At 36.5% G+C, this 25,160-nt stretch overlaps 1 protein-coding gene across 2 annotated transcripts in view; it reads left to right on the top strand.

Annotated features, from left to right (window-relative positions):
* Klp98A (kinesin-like protein 98A) overlaps positions 1 to 25,160 on the top strand; it is a 91,379-nt gene that overhangs the window by 10,819 nt on the left and 55,400 nt on the right. For both annotated transcript variants that reach the window (XM_067761368.1, XM_067761366.1), the window contains exon 2: positions 10,166 to 10,389. In XM_067761368.1, the coding sequence (XP_067617469.1) occupies positions 10,166 to 10,389 (224 nt within the window). The remainder of the gene's footprint in view (positions 1 to 10,165; positions 10,390 to 25,160) is intronic.

The following is a 25,160-nucleotide window of genomic DNA, read 5'->3' as shown; positions in this document are numbered from 1 at the left end:
TGTGAGTAGTAAAATAGAACTTCGTGTCAAAGTATACACCCAAATCTTTAACTTCAAGAATACTGCGGAGATAAGAGTCAGCAATATATGTGACCCGGCCTATGAAAAGGTGGCTTATGACTAAAAAAAAAGAATACTAAGAAACTGAAGAAATGTATTGTATATCTTTAAAAGCTGTTTCTCGAAATTTATTTTTTGAGTCATAAGCCACCTTTTCATAGGCCGGGTCACATATTATGATGTATGAAGGCCCCCATGAAGTTGGCATCCCAAAGTGGAACACACCAATTTTTTTTCGGAGTTCTGGGTTTATTTTGAAGAGTTCTTGAGCTCCCTAGGGGGCGCGAAAAGAGTTCTGCAACCCTAATAGGTTTAAAAAAAAAATTTTTTTTGGGGTCCAGCATCCTTTTTACGCAGAAAAATGTTCTGAACCGATTTTCTAGTAGAAAAAGAAGTGCTCTAGAGTTCCCTAGGGGTTTCGAAGAGTTCTGCAAACCTTATAGGTTTTAAAGAAAATTTTTGTTTGGGTCCAGCACCCTTTTTACGCAGAAAAAAAGTACTGAACCGATTTTCTAGTAGAAAAAGAAGTGCTCTAGAGTTCCCTAGGGGGTGCGAAAATAATTCTGCAACCCTAGTGGCATTTTTTAAATATATTTTTAGGGTCCAGTACCCCTTTTACACAGAATAATGGAACCATCAACTTTTTCTATTTTAATTTCTGATGTTGTAAAAGGCTGGAATTAATATTAAATAAGTATAAATAGATTACATATTTATAATCTGCACTTTTACATAGTTATTTCGAATTTTCACAATATTTCAAACTTTAATTAGGTGTTTTTGCATAGAACTGCAAACGGTCAAAAATTAGCGCACAAAAGTTTACTAGGCAACTCTGTCTAGTGAGAGAGCGATCAGCTGACACGTTCTTACGGAAAAAATCAAAATTGTTTTGATTTCTACGTTCCGGGCTTCGTACGTACGTGCGTTGAACGTCGCATAGTGTAACTTTTTCACTTTTAGGATGCCAAAATTAATAACAGCCAAACCAATGGAGCAATTCATTTGAAATTTTGCAGTGTGGTTGCAGATTCCTAAATTTGAATTGAGAATAAAAATGGGCGTGATCCACCCACTTTTTCTCCTTGCCCTCATATAAGCTGAAATTTCATATAATCATATTTGCTACTTTAAAAGCATTTTCCAGTGCGAATATAAATAAAAATTGTTTAGATTTCTTAGCTTTAGCTTAGGGGCTTTTGACTAATATTTCAAAAATTTTATTTTCAAAGTCAAACACAACATAGGTACATATATTTGTAAAAACCGAATCGAAATACATACTTATAAATAAAAAGTAATATTTTAGCTGATATAAAGTTAGTCGGAGTCAATATCGTCGACATGCTCTGGTTCAGATAATAAGCCAATAACTTCACTCGTTAATGCTCGCCGCTTTGACCCGGGGGTTTTCCGCAAACTGTTTATGAATGGGGCCTGACGATATCAGCAATCTATGCAGCAAATCCAAGTTACTACAAATTCTTGACTTTTTTGTGGCATATCAATCAAAAGACCAACTTCTTTCCTAATCTGTTTTGGATATGTCCTTTCTTCTTTTTCATCTTTTCCTTATTTTCCTAGCCCCGCACACACCAGGTCTTCATTTCCATTCGATAAGCGATGTGTAGCATACATTCCATGCATGTTGTTGTTGTTGTTGTAGCGATAAGGTTGCTCCCCGAAGGCTTTGGGGAGTTTTATCGATGTGATGGTCCTTTGCCGGATACAAATTCGGTACGCTCCGGTACCATACCACCATTAAGGTGCTAGCCCGACCATCTCGGGAACGATTTATGTGGCCACATTAAACCTTCAGGCCATTCCTTCCCTCCGTACCCCCAAGATCCATGAGGAGCTTGGGGTCCCCAGAGCCTCGTCTGTTAGTGAAACAGGATTCGCCGCGGATAGGTGAGGTTGACAATTGGGTTTGGAGAAGCTATATATTGAGCTGGCAACCTGAAAGGTGGCCTACACATCCCCTTGAATCTGGTATTTTAGTCGCCTCTTACGACAGGCATACCTACCGCGGGTATATTCTGATCCCCTAACCCGCTGGGGTTATGCATGCATCGTATCCAAGAATGTAAAGGGGAAATTCCGAAAGCAAGCATGCTTTTGTCAACATTTCGCTCTGACAGGGCTCGCATATTGTTCATATCTTTTGGAGAAGTCCCAAATATGTTGCACTTTTGTGATGATGTATATGACGACAGAGCGTTGCAAACTTTGCCATCAATCATGTACTACACAGACGTTGATTTCACCAGTAAGTTTGGGTTATCTGTTTGAATTGTTGTAGGAAGAAGACTGGAAATTTGGTCTTTGACAGATTGCACCTCCTTTGAAATTACATATCGTGTTTCTTTTGTAAAAATAAATTTTATCGGGCGGCAGTATATCGTGGAAGATGGAGCAGGATCACTCCAAACTATAACTTTTCGCTTGTCAACCATTCTATACATTTGAAGGAGTACTAGTGAAATGAAAAACATACTAGTGTCCGATTGTTCCGAAAATTGTTGTTTGTAACAGCTATGCTCAGCTCCATCACATCCCCATTTTATAATTGCATTTAGTTCTTTAACCTCAGCAATACCTCTTCCTGTGCAAGACAAAATCTTCGTAAGCTGTGATCAATTAGGGACTGCCATTCAATTTCAGCATAGGTTTCCGTTACGGCTATTTTTTTTCAGGATAGCATAAATTCTTTGATTCTTTTAAACAGTTATATGAAGGATATATTTTTCTGTTAACTTCTGAAGTGTGCTGCCGAATCAGGGAGTATTCATATGTTGAAAGATTTGAGTCAATTATCATCACAATTGCTTCATCTGGTGACAAACTTTTCTTATTTTCTTCCGATAGTGGGGACTTGGATTGCAGTGCCTCTTGATGGTGATGCCGTGGACAACTCCTCAATTATTTTTGCAGAATATCTTTTCCCTGATGATCGTAATTTCAATTCCGCTGCCATTAACAGTTGATCATTGTCGACATTGTTCATTATTTCCTTAGCTTTTCGTTTTTTTGTGCACATAGATGACTCAGAGAAGTTTTTTGTTGGCTTCCCCGGCCAACCTAACCCCCGGCTTAGGAATATCACGAAAAGTGCATGGCTCAACATCAAGCATATAATTTGTAAAATCCAGATTTTCTGATAACCATTCAGAGTTTTTCTCAATAAATCTACTTGTGGATCGAAAACAACATGCCCATCTCTTACGAATATTATAAGTTAGCTTGATGATGTATTTTTTTAATTTTGAATCATCCACATCTCTTTCAATTATAATCAAAATATGGTTTAGTATGGCTTTGTCCGTTTCTCCATCTTTGCTTTTTAGCCAAACTTCAAAACTAGCCATAACGAGTTGATGATATAGGAAAATTTGGTGCAGTGCAGTTGGTTTTACTTCAATGCATTCCATCTTTGGTATGATTAATTTTTAGCTTTGTTCTGTATTTATATACTTAGTCTTAGCCCAAGCGTTTTATTATATCGCTTGTCATAGAATAAGAAACTGGGTTTTTACGGGAAAATAATACCAGCTAATGCTTAACAAAAATATACTTACCCATTTCTTTGTTTTAAAGATCTACCTAAGATCTCAAACTCCGAGCGAGATTTAGGTAGGTTTATGTGATGTATACATACATTTGTATATTCCCGAAACACTGAATTGCTTAGAAGTATCACCCATAATATACGACCCTCAGATAGGCGTGCATACATAACATAATTTGATGGGATAAGTGCACAACTCGTTAACAATGGGAAAACTCATATGACAAAAAATGAAGGCTATTCAGTGCACAAGTTTCCTTTTTCTGGTTTTTTTTTATTTCAGGTATAACTGTCTTTTTTTGGGATCTAGTATTGTAGACTACAATTGAGGACATTCCATTGTTAGGTCACTGCGCTTCATACGTGAGCGAGGGCATAGCGACTTTAAGTTGGCGATTACAAAGAAAAACGCAAAATTTCGTAATGTTTTTTTTTATCTGAAACTATATGAAATTCCCTTTAATGTGTATGTATTCGTTCAATGGCATTGGGCGGAATCAGGCAAGTTTTATTCTATTGAAAACGAAACATTTTCTAAGCTTACCAAACTTTTAGTGGCTGTCTAAAACAAAAAAAATTTTGTTTTTTTAAAATGCCTACGTGGCTGAACGGCTGCTCTTATAAACTACCCAAATATAAAATAGTTTGAAGTCAAAACAGTTATCGAAAAATCCACCACGTGGCCACCAAATAGGTCAAAAGTTTTGGACTGTGAAATGACTTTACACTTGTTTCAATTATCCAAATTTCATAATGCTTATCATGGTGATCGTGGGTTTTTTACTTTGCTGTGTATACGTTTTCTTAACAGTTGGTTATTAATCTGTTGCATGTCAAAACATTTTTGAAATTGGAGAACATTGTTTTTTGGACTTTTGGCATCCTAAAAGTGAAAAAAGTTACACTGTGCGTTGTTGAGTTTTCGTTTACATTGCACATTCATAAGATAGGTCGTGTCAGCTGACACGTTTTTTGTGCGTACGTTCGTGGGTAACTGCAGCTTAAGATATACGCCTTGCTCTCCTATTCAACATAGATTAATACAAAATTCCAATTCCTCGAATCTTTAGACGGCACGCGCACAGGATTTCTGTATTAACGCGTCCATATGTATATATGTACATTAGGGTGATTCTTATATAAAAAAAAATTTACGACTTTTTCTAGTTGTAAATGAGAAAGTGTCAGATGTAAATGCGAAAACGTCATATGGAAAGGAGAATAGTCAATTGAAAATGCGAAAGCGTCAGTTCGATATGAGAACAGTCACTTGTAAATGAGACAGCGTCAAATAAAAATGCGAAAGCATCAAGCTTTCTCATTTCCATATCACACTTTCTCATCTTCATCTAACGCTTTCTCATCTCCAAGTGAATATTCTCAAATTCAAATGACGCTTTCGAATTTTGGTTTGACGCTGTCTCATTTACAAGTGACCATTCCCATATTGAAGAGACGCTTTCGCATTTACAACTGACTATTCTCTAGATTTTGATATAATTTAGGTATGTTGTAGACATGTCCCCAATTTATTGTCAAACATAAGGAATCGCGAAAATTTTGCTTTCCTTAGAAGTTATGCAACAAACATTATGCAATTTTCAAGTAATTTTTGCCGCATAGAGCTTTAGTAAATTTGTTATAACCCGATCGTCTGTATCAAAAAAATTATAAAATACTTTTTTATTCAAACATGTTTTAGGTTTCATAAAAAATTGTATTTATTGCAAAAATTTAGCAATTGTTTGCAAAAAATGCAAAAATGCATTAAAACAACGCAAATACGCATATTTTAAAAATTCTGAAAAAAATATATGTTATAGGTAGGACATCGAAGATTCAACTGTCAAAATTTCAAGAGTCACATTTTAATGTGTCCTGAGATATGAATTTTTTTGTATGGGAAGGTCTGATGAATAATAAAAATTTCAATAGATAATAACACTGTGAATATTAATTATATTATAACTCGATAAATATTAATTGTATCGAAAAAATAGTTTAATACTTTTTTTGACGAAAGTTTGGGTCTTTATTCAGACTTTAATAAATGCATTTTTGCATTTTTTGCAAAAATTTACAAAATTTAGTTTTTTTTTGCAAAATATACCTTTTTTATAAATCTTCGATATGAGAACAGTCACTTGTAAATGAGACAGCGTCAAATAAAAATGCGAAAGCATCAAGCTTTCTCATTTCCATATCACACTTTCTCATCTTCATCTGACGCTTTCTCTTCTCCAAGTGACTATTCTCAAATTCAAATGACGCTTTCGAATTTTGATTTGACGCTCTCTTATTTACAAGTGACCATTCCCATATTGAAGAGACGCTTTCGCATTTACAACTGACTATTCTCATTTCCATATGACGCTTTCGCATTTAATTCAATTTCAATTTATTTAGCCAACTAGGTTAGTTAAATAAGATCATTGAAAAATCTTTACAACTGGAAATGGTATAGAAAAGGTAGTTTATTTTCTATACAAGAATCACCCTAATGTACTGTACATATATGAGCTATTCCATGCTATTTCGATAAAAAAATCCAATTTTTTTTTAGATTTTGATATAATTTGGGTATGTTGTAGACATGTCGCCAATTTATTGTCAAACATAAGGAATCGCGAAAATTTTGCTTTCCTTAGAAGTTATGCAACAAACATTATGCAATTTTCAAGTAATTTTCGCCGCATAGAGCTTTAGTAAATTTGTTATAACCCGATCGTCTGTATCAAAAAAATTATAAAATACTTTTTTATTCAAACATGTTTTAGGTTTCATAAAAAAATTTTATTCATTGCAAAAATTTAGCAATTGTTTGCAAAAAATGCAAAAATACATTAAAAAATGCAAATACGCATATTTTAAAAATTCTGAAACTATATATGTTATAGGTAGGACATCGAAGATTCAACTGTCAAAATTTCAAGAGTCACATTTTAATGTGCCCTGAGATATGAATTTTTTTGTATGGGAAGGTCTGATGAAAAATAAAAATTTAAATAGATAATAACACTGTGAATATTAATTATATTATAACTCGATAAATATTAATTGTATCGAAAAAATAGTTTAATACTTTTTTTGACAAAAGTTTGGGATTTTATTCAGACTTTAATAAATGCATTTGTACATAATTACCTATTGAAATTTTTATTTTTCATCAGAACTTCCTCATATAATAAAATTCATATCTCAGGACACATTAGAAGTGACTTGAAATTCTTACAGTTGAATTTTCGATATCCTACCTATAACATATATAGTTTCAGAATTTTTAAAATATGCGTATTTGCATTTTTTAATGTATTTTTGCATTTCTTGCAAACAATTGCTAAATTTCGCTATTTTGCAAAAAATAAAATTTTTTTATAAAACCTTAAACCTTTTTGAATAAAAAAGTATTTTATAATTTTTTTGATACAGACGATCGTTGTCGAGTTATAACAAATTCACTGAAGCTCTATGCGACGAAAATTACTTAAAAATTACATAATGTTTGTTACATTACTTCTAAGAAAAGCCAAATTTTCGCGATTCCATCATCTCAACCCTAGAACACTTCTTTTTCTACAAGAACATCTGTTCAGAACTTTTTTCAGCGGAAAGGCGGATGCTGGACCCTAAAACTATATTTAACAACCCAATAGGGTTGCAGAACTCTTTTCACACCCCCTAGGGAACTCTAGAGCACTTCTTTTTCTACTAGAAAATCACATTTTTATTTTTTTTTAAACCTATTAGGGTTGCAGAACTATTTTCGCATCCCCTAGAGAACTCTAGAGCACTTCTTTAGCACTTCGGTATATCCAGGATTGGATTACTGCTACAACTATATAAATTTGTTATAACCCGATCGTCTGTATCAAAAAAATTATAAAATACTTTTTTATTCAAACATGTTTTAGGTTTCATAAAAAATTGTATTTATTGCAAAAATTTAGCAATTGTTTGCAAAAAATGCAAAAATGCATTAAAACAACGCAAATACGCATATTTTAAAAATTCTGAAAAAAATATATGTTATAGGTAGGACATCGAAGATTCAACTGTCAAAATTTCAAGAGTCACATTTTAATGTGTCCTGAGATATGAATTTTTTGTATGGGAAGGTCTGATGAAAAATAAAAATTTCAATAGATAATAACACTGTGAATATTAATTATATTATAACTCGATAAATATTAATTGTATCGAAAAAATAGTTTAATACTTTTTTTGACGAAAGTTTGGGTCTTTATTCAGACTTTAATAAATGCATTTTTGCATTTTTTGCAAAAATTTACAAAATTTAGTTTTTTTTTGCAAAATATACCTTTTTTATAAATCTTCGATATGAGAACAGTCACTTGTAAATGAGACAGCGTCAAATAAAAATGCGAAAGCATCAAGCTTTCTCATTTCCATATCACACTTTCTTATCTTCTCCTGACGCTTTCTCATCTCCAAGTGACTATTCTCAAATTCAAATGACGCTTTCGAATTTTGATTTGACGCTCTCTTATTTACAAGTGACCATTCCCATATTGAAGAGACGCTTTCGCATTTACAACTGACTATTCTCATTTCCATATGACGCTTTCGCATTTAATTCAATTTCAATTTATTTAGCCAACTAGGTTAGTTAAATAAGATCATTGAAAAATCTTTACAACTGGAAATGGTATAGAAAAGGTAGTTTATTTTCTACACAAGAATCACCCTAATGTACTGTACATATATGAGCTATTCCATGCTATTTCGATAAAAAAATCCAATTTTTTTTTTAGATTTTGATATAATTTGGGTATGTTGTAGACATGTCGCCAATTTATTGTCAAACATAAGGAATCGCGAAAATTTTGCTTTCCTTAGAAGTTATGCAACAAACATTATGCAATTTTCAAGTAATTTTCGCCGCATAGAGCTTTAGTAAATTTGTTATAACCCGATCGTCTGTATCAAAAAAATTATAAAATACTTTTTTATTCAAACATGTTTTAGGTTTCATAAAAAAATTTTATTTATTGCAAAAATTTAGCAATTGTTTGCAAAAAATGCAAAAATACATTAAAAAATGCAAATACGCATATTTTAAAAATTCTGAAACTATATATGTTATAGGTAGGACATCGAAGATTCAACTGTCAAAATTTCAAGAGTCACATTTTAATGTGCCCTGAGATATGAATTTTTTTGTATGGGAAGGTCTGATGAAAAATAAAAATTTAAATAGATAATAACACTGTGAATATTAATTATATTATAACTCGATAAATATTAATTGTATCGAAAAAATAGTTTAATACTTTTTTTGACAAAAGTTTGGGATTTTATTCAGACTTTAATAAATGCATTTGTACATAATTACCTATTGAAATTTTTATTTTTCATCAGACCTTCCCATATAATAAAATTCATATCTCAGGACACATTAGAAGTGACTTGAAATTCTTACAGTTGAATCTTCGATATCCTACCTATAACATATATAGTTTCAGAATTTTTAAAATATGCGTATTTGCATTTTTTAATGTATTTTTGCATTTTTTGCAAACAATTGCTAAATTTCGCTATTTTGCAAAAAATAAAATTTTTTTATAAAACCTTAAACCTTTTTGAATAAAAAAGTATTTTATAATTTTTTTGATACAGACGATCGTTGTCGAGTTATAACAAATTTACTGAAGCTCTATGCGACGAAAATTACTTGAAAATTACATAATGTTTGTTACATTACTTCTAAGAAAAGCCAAATTTTCGCGATTCCATCATCTCAACCCTAGAACACTTCTTTTTCTACAAGAACATCTGTTCAGAACTTTTTTCAGCGGAAAGGCGGATGCTGGACCCTAAAACTATATTTAACAACCCAATAGGGTTGCAGAACTCTTTTCACACCCCCTAGGGAACTCTAGAGCACTTCTTTTTCTACTAGAAAATCGGTTTAGAACTTTTGGATTACTGCTACAACAGCATTGTGTGGGCTAAATTTTCCGGCTTTAAACTAAATACCAGCAAGGTGTAGTAAGTAGTGTGCTATACAACAAAATGAAGCCTTGTACAAGTTTCGAAAAGTGACTCCTGTAAATAATAAATGCCAAAAACGCTTTGCTTGCCATTCTTTACATTTGAGATGCCTTAAGCACATTTTTATTTATTTTCAAAACTCTCCACAAAGCTGTGAAGTAATAGTCCTATATCTAAATCCTGTACGCGGGAACCTTAGCATTTCATGTTGAGTTACGATTGCATTCAGTAGAGCATTAACTAGAGGGGCTGGGTGATAACCCAAACCGCCACATCTAATGAGAACGGCGAAAATTTAAGATGCCAATACTTCAAATTGAACTGTGATTATGACGACATAATTAGAGATGCCCTCCCAGATATTTCGAAATTTGTGCATACATGTGTACATATAAATAACTTTGTTCGCGTGAAGCAATTTGATTTATGATATTAAACAAAAAAGCGCTGTAAATGATGTAACTCATATATATGCACATATGTATGTATATAACATGTATAATGAATTTTTCTTCTTCCTCATAGTGAAATCGATATGGATGCACAACTTATTGTTCAAATGGATGGTAAGAAGACACGCCTCCTAAAACCAAAATTACAATCCATACGTGATGTTGGGCGCGATAATCATTATGACTTCACATTCGACTACTCTTACTGGTCATTTGATGAGCAAGACAGTCACTTTGCAACCCAAGAGGAGGTATACAATGATTTGGGTACAGATGTCATCGACTGTGCTTATGAAGGTAAGTTATACAAACACATAGTATGTATGAGACATAAAGGTGACTTACAAAAAAAAATTTGCATTTTTTAGCTAGAACTATAAAGCGTGATAAGTTTTAAAATTCCTATCAAAATATTACGACTAAACATTTATATTTAAATGAGCTTGACCGGTAATACGTTGAAGAATTAAGGTTTCATGAATATATTAGTATTTATTTTTTATTTAGTTTTGAATTTTTTAATTTAATTTAATTTATTTATTATTACGGCTGTTTAGGCCTGAAACTTAAACTACTAAGTACAATTGATTATTATAATCTCTTATTTCTATTGAATATGCTGTTGGAATGCTATGTGATTCCGATCAGCACATTTACTAGCGTGACAAACGGACGAGTCTGGGAGCCACTCATTTAAGGGAGGTTGGAAAGGACGCGTTTCCAATCCTCCAGTGCTCCCAGCTTAAGCAACAAAATTTGGAACTTATATTTTTGAATTATATTTGGTTTTTAAGCTGTCAGAATATATTAGTCTCCGATCAACACAGCTAAACATGTCTTTGGATGTTGGAAATTGAAAATAACGTGTATCCAATCACCTCTCAACTTTGTTTAGTAAAGACGCTGTCGGAATGCATGAAGATTCCGATCAGCACATCTCAACATATAATGGGAGGTTGAAAAGAACGTGTTTCCAACCCCCCCTGCTCCAAATTTTGTTTGGCCTTATTTTCATTATTTTCGTTACACATCATATAATTATACCTTTCATGAAAATGAAATGGTATATTAATTTCGTCACGAAACCCAAAATTGTAAGTCCTTAAAGGAAAATAGATAGACCCACCATTAAGTATACCGAAATAATCAGGATGAAGAGCTGAGTTTATTTAGCCATGTCCGTCTGTCCGTTTGTCGGTCTGTCTGTTTGTATGCGAACTAGTCCCTCAATTTTTGAGATATCTTGATAAAATTTGGTGAGCGGGTGTATTTGGGTGTCCGATTAGACATTTGTCGGAACCGGCCGGATCGGCATATATCCTTCATACAACCGATTTTTCAGAAAAAGAGGATTTTTGTCATATCTTCCTCAATTTAACAGATTGAAGCTTCAAACTTCACCATATACTTTCGTATATTGCACATATTGTTGTCTGAACAACCGATTGTTCAAATAAGAAACTTTTCGTAATTACTGCCCTATTTTAAGAGCTAGAGGCTTCAAATTTCAACGAATGCTTACGTATATAGTATATATTGTTGTGTAAAAAAATCATAGAGATCGGTGATATATATAATATATATATGATGTATATATAGTATATATATTTTTTTTTTGCAATTTCAGCCCCATTTTAACAGCTAGAAGCTTCAAATTTCACCAAATGCTTACGTGTATAGCATATATTGATGTCTGAAAAAATCATTGAGATCGGTGGTATACATAGTATATATCTCATATAACCGATTGTTCAGATAAGAAACTTTGCGCAATTTTTGCCCCATTTTAACAGCTAGAAGCTTCAAATCTCAGCAAATGCTTACGTATATAGCATATATTGTTGTCTGAAAAAATCATAGAGAGCGGTGGTATATATATTATATACCATATATAAACTGTCATTTTTGCCCCTTTTTTACGGCTAGAAGCTTCAAAATTCATCAAATAGTTACGTTTACGTCATATATTGATGAAATACGTGATTCGTAGTAATAGTTTTTACACGCACACCACAAAAAATCTGAAACTATGCATCCTCACACAAAGTACCTACCTATTTTTTATTTTATATTTATTTTAAAAATCGTTTAGGTATGTACATCTGTTCACTATATATTTCTTATCTTATACATCCGATTATTTGGAGATTACGAACGGGATAAGATTATTGTTCAGCCCCATTCATGAAAGGTATGAAGTCTTAGGCACAGCCGAAAACAGTCCCGTCCTTACTTGTTTTATTGTTATATTAATGCTGTCGGAATGCGAGTGATTCCGATCAGCAACAGTAAATATCGGGTGAAAATACCGAATTCCAGCGAAATTAGTTGTTGGAACTGTATGGAGTTACAGGTGGCGACCGATTTTCTTTTCCTTAGGGCCGGATGCATTGTATTTTGCTGCTTCCGATATTACCATTCCCTTTTCGCGGAGAAAGGAGAAAAACTTTATATTATTGGAAGGGTTTTACTTTTTTAAAAGTATTGAAGTTATCACTACTTTTTATGTGATTAGGAAGTTCATTGAAATATTTAAGGCCCTTATAAAATATATTTTGCTTGCCCACTTCTGTTTTGAAAATAGGTAATCTAAAATTATTGTTTTCTGTGATTACGTATGAATGTGCATCATTTACATATATAAGCTTTTCGCTGAGGTATGTTGGTAATTTACCGTGCTTGATATTAAAAAATTTCATACTGTGGTAGAATATAAGCTGTTTTATCCCCAACCAGTTTAGTGCTTCCATCATGGGAGTATCATACCTCATGTTTAATATAAATCGCATAGCTTTTATTTTGCATAACTTGTAGCTTATGTACCTGAGTTTCATTGGAAATTTGTGGGACAATATATGAAATGCGGCTCTATGATGGATTTATACACTTTCACTTTGTATTTTCTACTGATAAATTTGCATGATCTCTTCCAAAAACCAATTTTCTTGCCTATTTTGGCAACTATATAATCCATATGATTATTAAATTTTAATTTGTTATCAATCTGAAACCCTAAATACTTGAAAGTTTTAATTTCGTTAATGTTTGGGTTCATTATTTTTAGATCGATATGACAAGATTCCTTGTTCATTGCTCTGGATATGACCATAAAATGGGTTTTATTAACATTAAGTTTAAGCTTATTGTTACAAAGCCACCTGTATAGGGAGTTCAAGTCTTCCTGCATTTTGTTCCTAGCTAACATGATATCCATTTCACTACTTCGAGCAATGCGTCATCCGCAAACAGCCTTATTTTACTATGTTTTAGCGCCGAAGATATATCATTTATATATATGTCAAATAGGACTGGTGCCAAAACTGATCCTTGTGGCAATCCAATTCCTGTCAATACCTCTTCCGAGACTACCGACTCAATGGCTGTTTTTTGTCTTCGGCTATCTAAAAAGCTCTGAAACCACTGCAGCTATTTGCCCCTAATTCCATTTTTTTCTAATTTTTTAATTATTATACTTGAGATTTAGCGACCTTTAAATTTCTAATTTTATGTTGTTATGCTGGCTCGAGGTCAGGTTTTTCACAATAAAACGAAAAGTTTTTTTTTTGCGCGCATATTTACAAACACCTGTTAACAAGTAATCAGTATCAAACTCCACGCCACACAGGGAAGCCGTGAAATAAAATGTATGTACCTACTTTGTAGGATCTGTTTTGTATGTTATATGTTTGAATTTAATTGTTAATTGGTTTTTATGTTTGTTATTAGTTTCAACCCTGAAGAAGGTTACCGTAGAGTAACCGAAATATATTGGTATAAAAAAAAACAACTTTTCGTTTTATTGTGAAAAAGCTGACCTCAAGCCAGCATAACAACATAAAATTTAATTATTATATTTCTGTCTATAGTTTCAAATACTCTCTTTAAGTCGATAAAACCGCAAGTATACTTTTCTTTTGATTTAGTTCTTCTTTCCAACTCGATATTACGTAATTTAAAGCCGTTTCACAACAGTGCCCTTCTCTCTCTTTTAGAGAATTGAAAAAAAGCACTGCATGTGAGCACGTGCTGGCTGCTGCGTTAAAAAATAAAATAAATACGAGGTGCGAAATAATTCCGAAGAGATTAACGCCGAGCTTTTCTTCCAATTTAGGTCGTGCATCTTTTAAATTTTCTTATAAATTGGCAAGACGGGACCTACAAATGTAGATGTTTTAGGCAAGCTCCGTCTGCAAAGCAGATGAATTTTGACTAAGAAGGTTTTCATGCCAGAATAACACTCGGAGTGTTTGACAAATCACTGCCGGGGGGCGACCCAGCTTAAAAAATATGTTTCTAAATTTTTAATGTTGCTTTGCCCGGGAGTTGAACCCACGATCTTCGGTGTGGTAGGCAGAGCACTCTACCATCACACAAGTACACGAATTTATTTATTTGTTTGATTATTTTTATACATACAACATATATCTAAAGTACACAGATAGGTAATTACTTGAAATTGAAAAACTCAAGAAACATAATACGATACAATTATTAATAATATTGCAACGAATTGTGGGAAATTCCACTCACTCCAATATTCTGTATTGCAAAATGGACTTTATTAGACTACTTTGGGAGTAGTACAATTATACTTTACGATTATACTTCACTTCGCAAACTGATAGCGTGTTTAAATCAAACTGATTCGTCATTCCTCAGCTTGCGCTGGTTTTATACTCTCTGTTGCCTCGTCAGGATATTTCTCCAAAGGTCTAGACGTTTCACCTTCTAGAATCTCCTGCTTGGTTAGCAGTTGTAGTTTATGCGTTTCTCATAGTCATATGCGTGTGAATGTGTGAGTAACTACTTCGGCGATGACTACATGGGAGTGTGTGTGAGATATCTCTTTTCTCTTCGAGCTGCTGGTCATGTGCGCATGTACATAAGTTTGGCTCCTTACTGTATTTGTTGTTGTTGATTATTTACTAACAGCCTAGTGATGTCAACATTCGCCACAATATGAAGTACCCCAATAGATGATAAAAGATCCCGTTGTATTTTGAGACCAATTTTTTATTCTAAGCTCAACTTAATTTAGTTAAAAAGTCAGATAAAGGTATTGCTATTCGAATGCAAATTATTTTTGTAAAAAAAAAATCTTGATCGAGGTTATTGCAGAGCAAAGAAAATATTAGTTTTTTTGGATGTAGAGTCGTGTTTTGAGAATGATGCCTACTCAACAAAAATTTATGTTAGAGAACGACCAGAACCTAACTGGTGCTTGTTATCGGCTTGCCCGGCGAATCCAGTTCTTAAAGAAAAATACCCAGAACTTGCAAAAGACGAATGTACTCTCCTTAGGGAAACGCGCGTCACTCTACCTCAACTTCGATCTGGATACTGTAACAGGTTAACCTCTTACCTACTGCTACAACAACAACGACCGGTACGTCCCAGATCTGCATCGGCAAAGAACCATCAACATAGATACCACTCCCCAAAACCTTCTGGGAGTGTCCTTATCGCTACAACAACAATATTTTTTTTTGTTTCATCTTTCATGGATTTCTTTCGTTTTATATTGTAACGAATTTTGGGGTATTCCGCTTATTCCAAACCTTCTGCTAACGTTCGAATCGCTAAACCGTTGAATAAATCACTCCAATATTCCGTATTGCAAACGGTCTTTATTAGACTACTTTGAGAGTAATAACACTTATACTTCACAACCAATAGCGTGCTTTAAATCAAAACTGATTATTGACTACTGAGCTTCCGCTGCTGTTATACTCTCCGTTGCTTCATTCGCATATTTCTACTAAAGTCTAGACGTTTCGCCTTCTAGAACTGCTGTATCTCCTGCTTGGTAAATGAGCTACATATATGCGTGTGTTTGTGTGAGTAACAACTTCGGCTGATGACTACATCTGTGTGTGAATTATCTCTTCGTTGCCTTGTATGTATATGTGTAAATGATGTACACAAGAGTAGCAGCTTGCTTTATTATCGTTGTGCCTTTATTTACTAATAACATAGTGATGCTAAAATTCGCCACAATTTTCATTTTCGCAAGCTTAATGTTGCTTGACAGCCGCTTACCAATGATTTCATGCATTGTTTGCAATTTTGTTTTATGATGTAACCAACTGTATAGCTCCTCTGTTTTTCAAATTTAGACTATTCTCAAATTTGTTGATCAACTTATATGTCTACATACATACATATGTACATACAAACGCATACATATTGTAACGAATTTTCTGCAAATCCCCTTATTTGCAATCCTCTGCTAAGTTCGAATCACTAAACTGTTGAATAAATAACTCCAATATTGAATAATGGAAAAATGGCCTTTATTAAAGTATTTCACAATAACACTTATACTTTGCTACTCGCTGGCTTAATAACCAAACTGACTGATAACTCAAATGAAACTCTACTATTGGCCGCCAGATCGCGTGCTTAATCAAACTGATTGAGCTCAACTCAAACTGAATTACAGCGCCTCTACATCTGTCGCCTTTTATACTCTTTGGTTTCCTCGTTCGCCTTTTTCTAGAATCTACTAGCATTGTTCATGAGCTCTCAAACTTCTCAGCTATAACTAAAATTGCACAATTTTATACATCTTTTAGGCGCTTCCAGAATCTACTAGTCCAGTAGCTCTAAAATTCTCAGATATATGCATGTGTTTGCGCATTGACTCTCCGCTGCTCGTATTCGTACATGGTACATATGTGTAGACGCAATTATTTATTCGTTTATGTAGATACATAAAGATTGAATTATTGATGTGAATGTTTGTAGTTTACAGTCTCTCGCGCACCCATAGGCGTATAAGTAAATGCATCTGTGTGTGACATCTCTCGGCTGCCTTATATATGTGTATACATGATTTGATTATTGACGTAAATATCGCTTAGCATCGCCCTAGTGATGGTATAGCTTAGTGATGCTAATATCCGTGACACTGCCCTCCACCTAAGTCTGATCGTCCCGATCAGACAAATCTCTCGATCTAAACGCTGCTAATCTCTCCAAATGAACCACTTTCATTGTGGTTCGTAGTTTGGTAGTGGTTTGTATGCGGTACACTACATCGTTGATCGTTTTACAACTTTGTATGGGCCTTCCCAGTTACACTGCAATTTCGGGGACAAACCTTTTTTTCGTTGTGGGTTTATAGCAGCACCAAATCTCCTTCCTGAAACCCTTCCGAATTAATTGCTTTATCGTACCTCGCTTTCATCTTGTCACTCATAATCTTTGCTCGTTGCCTTACCAGATCGTGTATCTCTCTCAGCTCTTCTTCCAAGACACCAGTGGATTTCTTGACATTCCTCTCCGCATCGGCATCTATCCCATACTTCAAATCAGCTGGCAGTCGAAGGTCATTGCCAAAAATTACCTTTGCGGGAGTTTGGCCCGTTGTGTCATGTACTGCCGATCGGTAGGCCATCAAGAATAATGATATGTGTGTATCCCAGTCCTTATGGTACTTGTCTACTACTTTCCTTAAATGCTCCTCCAATGTTCTATTGAAACGTTCCACCATACCATCGGACTGAGGATGCAATGCAGTTGTCCGTGTTTTTCGAATGCCCAACTTCTTGCACATTTCTTGAAACACAGCTGATTCAAAATTCCTGCCTTGGTCAGAATGTAACTCCATTGTTACACCATACCTTGCAACCCATTCGTTTTTAACCACTTCTGCTACTGTTTCTGCTTCTTGGTTTGGGATTGGGTATACCTCTGGCCATTTACTGAAATAATCCATAACCACCAGTACGTATTTGTTTCCGCGGTTGCTAGTAGGAAATGGACCTGCGACATGGCGATCCTTTCAAATGGTGCACCTGAAATATACTGCTTCATCTGGCCATGACTTCAGGTTTTGGGCCCTTTCGCTCTGTTGCATACCTCACAATTGGCAATCCACTCGGTGACCGACTGACCGCAACCAACCCAATAGAATCTCTGCTTAATTTTCTCGAGTGTCTTCGTGATTCCAAGATGACCTCCACTTGGACCATTGTGCAGTTCGCTGAGCACGTCAGGAATCCTCTTTCTGGGAACAACTATCAGTTTCTTCTTGAATTGACCATCCTCACTCTCCCGTACTCGATGCAAGCAACCGGATATCAATTCTAAACTGTTCCACTGTGCCCAATATGACTTCGCAATGGGACTCTCTGCTGACATCTCCTCTCTGCTTGGTCTTTCGTTTCGTTCGAGCCCTTGCATAACATGTGACAAATCTGTATCTCCTAGCTGACACTTTCTTAGTTGTTCCTTGTCCCATTCATCCGTACACGTTATAGTCATTAGGACATCTATAATGTCTTCTTTAGCCTCGGCCTTTGAGCAGTGCTTGCATTCCAGACTACATGGTCTTCGTGACATTGCATCAGCATTTCCATGGGTACTACCTTTTCGATGCTCAATGGAAAAGTCGTAGCTTTGTAGTCGCTCGATCCACCGTGCCAATTGTCCTTCCGGATTACGGAACTGCAGAAGCCATTTCAACGCTGCGTGATCTGTCCTGACACGGAATCGCTGGCCGTAGAGGTATTTGTGAAAATGTTTAATGCACTCTACCAATGCCAACAGCTCTCTCCGCGTAACACAGTAGTTCCTCTCTGGTTTTCCAATCGAACGGCTGTAATATGCAACTACCTTCTCCTGTTCATCGACCAGTTGTGATAAAACGCCTCCTATAGCATATCCACTCGCATCTGTATCTAGAATAAATGTTGCTCCTGGAATCGGATATGCTAACATTGGGGCAGTGCACAAACGCTCCTTCAATGTTTGGAAAGCCACTTCTTGCTCCTTCTTCCATTCAAACGCTTTGTTTTTTCTTGTAAGCTCATGGAGGCTATGGGCTACGCTGGAAAAATTTGGTACAAATCGGCGGTAATATGTGCACAGCCCAAGAAAACTTCTCAATTCATGTAGGTTCTGTGGTCTTGGCCAATCCTTTACAGCCTCTATTTTTTCGTTCGCAGTGCAGATGCCCTCTGTCGTTACCTTGTGACCAAAATAATTGACTTCCTTTTTAAACAGCGCACACTTTTTGGGACTTAACTTCAGACCAGCGCCAGCTATTCTCTGGAAAACTTCTTCCAAGTTCTTAAGATGTTCATCAAAGTTCTTGCCCAATACGATGATGTCGTCCAGGTACACCAAGCATGTTTTCCAATGTAGTCCTTTCAGTACCTGGTCCATGAGTCTCTCAAAAGTAGCTGGTGCATTACAAAGTCCAAAAGGCATCACTGTAAATTGCCAAAGACCATCACCGACACTGAAGGCTGTTTTCTCTTTATCTTCCTCCTTCACCTCCACTTGCCAGTAGCCGCTTTTCAAGTCCAGCGTGGAAAACCATTTCGTACCAGATAGCGAGTCCAGAGTGTCGTCAATTCTTGGCAATGGGTAGCTATCCTTTTTCGTTACGTCATTCAACTTCCGGTAGTCCACGCAAAACCTCATTTTTCCATCCTTCTTTTTTACAAGTACTACCGGTGAGCTCCATGGACTAGCTGATGGTTCGATGACGCCGCTGTCGCTCATTTCTTGAATGATTTGACTCACAACTTCCCGCTTCGCCAGTGGAACACTACGTGGAGCTTGACGGATCGGCCTCGGATCTCCAGTGTCAATTTGATGTTTCACAACGTTGGTGCGGCCTGGTTTAGAATCATCCTGGTCAAATATGTTCGCGTACTTTAGGAGCAGTTGTTTTGCTTTACTCTGATATGCTTCCTCTAACCCCTGCATCCACGCCGTGATGTCATTTGAAAGATCAGTATTACTAGCTGAAACGTGTTCCTGGAGCTGTTCACAGTTAATAACTACTTCAGCCTCTTGGCATCTTCCCAAAATAGCTCCTTTAGTCAGTTTGAGTGGTGACTTGAACTCATTGAGTACTCTTACCGGAATACGTCCATCTTGTTTTGTCATAGCCAGGGTTTTTCCTACAAGTATGTTTAGTGCTGATTTGTTTGCTGCTTCGACAACCCACAATTTGTTTGTCCCACAATCTCCATCAACCTTTGCCCAGATGACTGCTTCGGATATTGGTGGTATTTGCTGACTCTCTTCCATCAGCACTCGTTTACTGCTGTAGCCTCTCTCGTAGCCGAAATTAAGTGGTACATCCATGTTTTTATATCGCATCGTCTTGCTTTGCATGTCGATCTTGATGCCCTGGTCGATTAAGAAGTCCACTCCAATTATGATTTCATCAACAATTTCTGCCACTATAAAATTGTGTACTACCGTGACGTTCCCAATTGCGACTTCACATTCTACTTCTCCAATTACCTGGGTGTCCTCTCCCGTGGCTGTACGTAATCTTGCTCCAAGCAATGGTCTTATCTTTTTGTTGACTAAATCCGCTCGAATGATGGAATGAGATGCACCCGTATCTACAGTCAGTAACCGTTCCTTTCCGTTCACATGTCCTCCAACAGTAAGATTGCTCGATCTTCTTCCAATCTGCGAGATAGAGATTATGGGGCATTCAATTGCGGGAGCCAGCTGTCGCCCCTTGCGGCTGACTCGATTTAGTTTAACGATTGAGTGGTCTTGGAGATTTGCTCATCACCTTCTGCTCTGCGTTTACGACCACCCACATTGTTGGAGCTATTGGGACCGCTGCTGCAATGTCGTGCAATATGACCTGGGTTGCCGCACTTGAAACATTTAATAACTCCGGCATTTTTCTGTTGTGATCCCTTCAGTGCTTCCAAAATAGTGTCTACACAATCTGGTCTTTCCACTTCCACACGATGAGCTTTGTATGCTGGTTTACTCAATAGTGAGGCCGTTTCCTGAGTCAATGCATGTGATACCGTTTCAGCAAATGTCAGCTTTGGGTTTGCGTATGTAGCTCGCTTCGTTTCCACGTCCCGTATGCCATTTATGAAACTCTGGATTTTTACCCTTTCAGTGTATTCCACGGGTGCGTCCGCATTTGCAAGATGAGCCAATCTTTCAATATCTGAAGCAAACTCCTGCAATGTCTCATTTGCTTTTTGGTAGCGGTTTTGCAACTCAATTTGGAATATCTGTTTTCTATGCTCACTTCCATAAAGTCGTTCTACCGCAGCCATCAATGCTTCATAATTGTTCCGCTCTCCTTCGGGAATCGTCTGTAGAATTTCCGCTGCTGGCCCCTTCAATGCCATGAACAGTGCAGCAACTTTATCTTCCGCATTCCAGTTGTTCACTGCTGCGGTCTTCTCAAACTGTAGCTTAAAGACCTGGAAAGGAACAGAACCGTCAAAGGATGGTGTTTTTACCTTTGTATTGCTTGCTGAAACAGCTGAGCGGTTTAATTGCAACTCTTGTATACGACCTCTCAAAGCATCCACCTCGGCTTCGATTTTTTTCCTCAAACTGCGTTATTTTCTCGTCCATACGTGCTTCGAGTTTTGATGATATACGCGCCTCTTGCGCTTCGAGTTGTACTGTTATGCGTGCCTCTTGTTTTTTCAGTTGTGTCTCCATCTTTGATGTAATCTGTGTCGACATTTCTGCCATACGCGTTTCTTGTGCTTCAATCTTGGATGTTATGAGTGTCTCCTGCGATTCCAGCTGAGATGACATGTTTGTGGATATTTGCGATGACATTTCTGTTATACGTGCCTCTTGCGCTTCCAGTTGGGATACAAATTGCGACGACATTGATGCTACTGTCGATGTTTGTGCAGATATTGCAGCCAATATCATGTTCAAGTCTGTGCTGGTAACCGTCTGCGATGTTTCGTTTTTCTCTTCAATTTTTGTTGTTGTTTCGTCCCCATCAGGATAAAAGACAAACTCGTCCACATCAATTCCTTGCGACTCCATTACCTCTCGTAGCCGTGCTTGAAGTTCGATCTTATTGCCGGTTGTATTTCATCCACGGTTCTCCAACTCCTTTTTCAGTTGCTGGATCTTCAATTCACTGAACTTTGCCATATCCAAGTTTTATTCCCAATCTTCGGAATTTATTCAACAATTCCTCTTCTGACACCAATTGTAACGAATTTTCTGCAAATCCTCTTATTTGCAATCCTCTGCTAAGTTCGAATCACTAAACTGTTGAATAAATAACTCCAATATTGAATAATGGAAAAATGACCTTATACTTTGCTACTCGCTGGCTTAATAACCAAACTGACTGATAACTCAAATGAAACTCTACTATTGGCCGCCAGATCGCGTGCTTAATCAAACTGATTGATAGCTGAACTCAAACTGAATTACAGCGCCTCTACATCTGTCGCCTTTTATACTCTTTGGTTTCCTCGTTCGCCTTTTTCTAGAGTCTACTAGCATTGTCCATGAGCTCTCAAACTTCTCAGCTATAACTAAAATTGCACAATTTTATACATCTTTTAGGCGCTTCCAGAATCTACTAGTCCAGTAGCTCTCAAACTTCTCAGATATATGCATGTGTTTGCGCATTGACTATCCGCTGCTCGTATTCGTACATGGTACATATGTGTAGACGCAATTATTTATTCGTTTATGTAGATACATAAAGATTGAATTATTGATGTGAATGTTTGTAGTTTACAGTCTCTCGCGCACACATAGGCGTATAAGTAAATGCATCTGTGTGTGACATCTCTCGGCTGCCTTATATATGTGTATACATGATTTGATTATTGACGTAAATATCGCTTAGCATCGCCTTAGTGATGGTATAACTTAGTGATGCTAATATCCGTGACAATATTTATATGTATGTATGAGGAAAAATCCCCATATGGACGTTTCTAATTAAACTGTGTAACGAAAAATAATTCAAATATACTTTTTTCGCGGTTCAAATATCTACCGAACTTCGAAACATGCAAGTAATACTTTCATCCCCGCTTTGCGGCCTGTGCGCATGGCTCGGGACCCGCCATGTAAAACCACACTCCAATGAAAAGGCTTTACAAGCCTCTGATAAAAAGACTACCCATAACTGATGACGACCAGTGCAAACGTTTAATGGGATTGATGCACATGCCCGGCTGGTTGATGTCCTTGTGAAGGCGAATGCTGACATCACCTCCATCCAAGAGATGTGATGGACACCACCAGCGGGTTAGGGGGCTTAGAATGTACCCGCGGCAGGTATGCCTGTCGTAAGAGGCGTCTAAAATACCAAATTGATTCAAGGGGTTGTGTAGCGCAACCCTCTCAAGGGGTTGCCCGCGCAGTATATACATCGCTTCTAAAACCCAATTGTAAGTCTCACCTACCCGTGGCGAATCCTGTTTCATTAACAGCCGAGGGTCTGGCGACCCTGAACTCGTGATGGATCTAGGGGATGGGAGGGCGGTATGGCCTAGAAGGTTGCATGTTGTCATACCAAATCATTCCCTAGATGGTCGGGCTAGTACCTTTATGGTGCTTGTTACCGGAACGTACAGGATCTGCATCCGGCAAAGGACCATCAACACAGATAACACTCCCCAAGGCCTTCGGGCCTATCGCTACAAAAACAACAACAACAGGTATGTCTTTCTTAAGTGGCAACTAAAATACCCTTTGATTGAATGGCTTGTCAACGCTATTTATAGCTTCTCCAACCCAATTATCAACCTCACCTTCCAGTGGCGAATCCTGTTTCGTTCCCAGATGTGGACGAGCGTCTCGCCGCTATCCCCATAAAATACATTTTTATACTCAGTTGAGCAGAGCTCACAGAGTATATTAAGTTTGATTGCATAACGGTTGGTTGTACGACCACGCCCACTTTAAAAATTTTTATTTTTTTTTAAGTGAAATTTTTACAAAAAATTTTATATCTTTACAGTATATAAGTAAATTATGTCAACATTCACCTCCCGTAATGATATGGTGCAACAAAATACAAAAATAAAAGAAAATTTAAAAATGGGCGTGGCTCCGCCCTTTTTCATTTAATTTGTCTAGGATACTTTTAACGCCATAAGTCGAACAAAAATTAACCAATCCTTTTGAAATTTGGTAGGGGCATAGATATTATGGCGTTAACTGTTTTCTGTGAAAATGGGCGAAATCGGTTGATGTCACGCCCAGTTTTTATACACAGTCGTCCGTCTGTCCTTCCGCATGGCCGTTAACACGATAACTTGAGCAAAAATCGATATATCTTTACTAAACTCAGTTCACGTACTTATCTGAACGCACTTTATCTTGGTGTAAAAAATGAACGAGATCCGACTATGACCACGCCCACTTTTCCGATATCGAAAAATGAAAAAAATGCCATAATTCTATACCAAATACGAAAAAAGGGATGAAACATGGTAATTGTATTGGTTTATTGACGCGAAATATAACTTTGGAAAAAACTTTGTAAAATTGTTGTGACACCTACCATATTAAGTAGAAGAAAATGAAAATGTTCTGCAGGGCGAAATAAAAAACCCTTGAAATCTTTGCAGGTATTACATCTATAAATAAATTAGCGGTATCCAACAGATGATGTTCTGGGTCACCCTGGTTCACATTTTGCTCGATATCTGGAAAACGCCTTCACATATACAACTACCACCACTCCCTTTTAAAACTCTCATTAATACCTTTAATTTGATACCAATATCGTACAAACACATTCTAGAGTCACCCCTGGTCCACCTTTATGGCGATATCTCGAAAAGGCGTCCACCTATAGAACTAATCCCCACGCCCTTTTAAAATACTCATTAACACCTTTCATTTGATACCCATATCGTACAAACATATTCTAATGTCACCCCTGGTCAACCTTTATGGCGATATCTCGAAAAGGCGTCCACCTATAGAACTAAGGCCCACTCCCTTTTAAAATACTCATTAACACCTTTCGTTTGATACCCATACTGTACAAACGTATTCTAGAGTCACCCCTGGTCCACCTTAATGGCGATATCTCGAAAAGGCGAACACCTATACAACTACCACCACTCCCTTTTAAAACCCTCATTAATACCTTTAATTTGATACCCATATCGTACAAACACATCCTAGAGTCACCCCTGGTCCACCTTTATGGCGATATTTCGAAACGACGTCCACCTATAGAACTAAGCCCACGCCCTTTTAAAATACTTATTAACACCTTTCATTTGATACCCATATCGTACAAACATACATACAAACATACAACTACCACCACT

This window comes from Eurosta solidaginis, chromosome 1 (assembly GCF_040869045.1).
Source record: "Eurosta solidaginis isolate ZX-2024a chromosome 1, ASM4086904v1, whole genome shotgun sequence".
NCBI classification, from domain to species: domain Eukaryota; kingdom Metazoa; phylum Arthropoda; class Insecta; order Diptera; family Tephritidae; genus Eurosta; species Eurosta solidaginis.
This window is presented reverse-complemented; position numbering and strand designations above follow the sequence as displayed.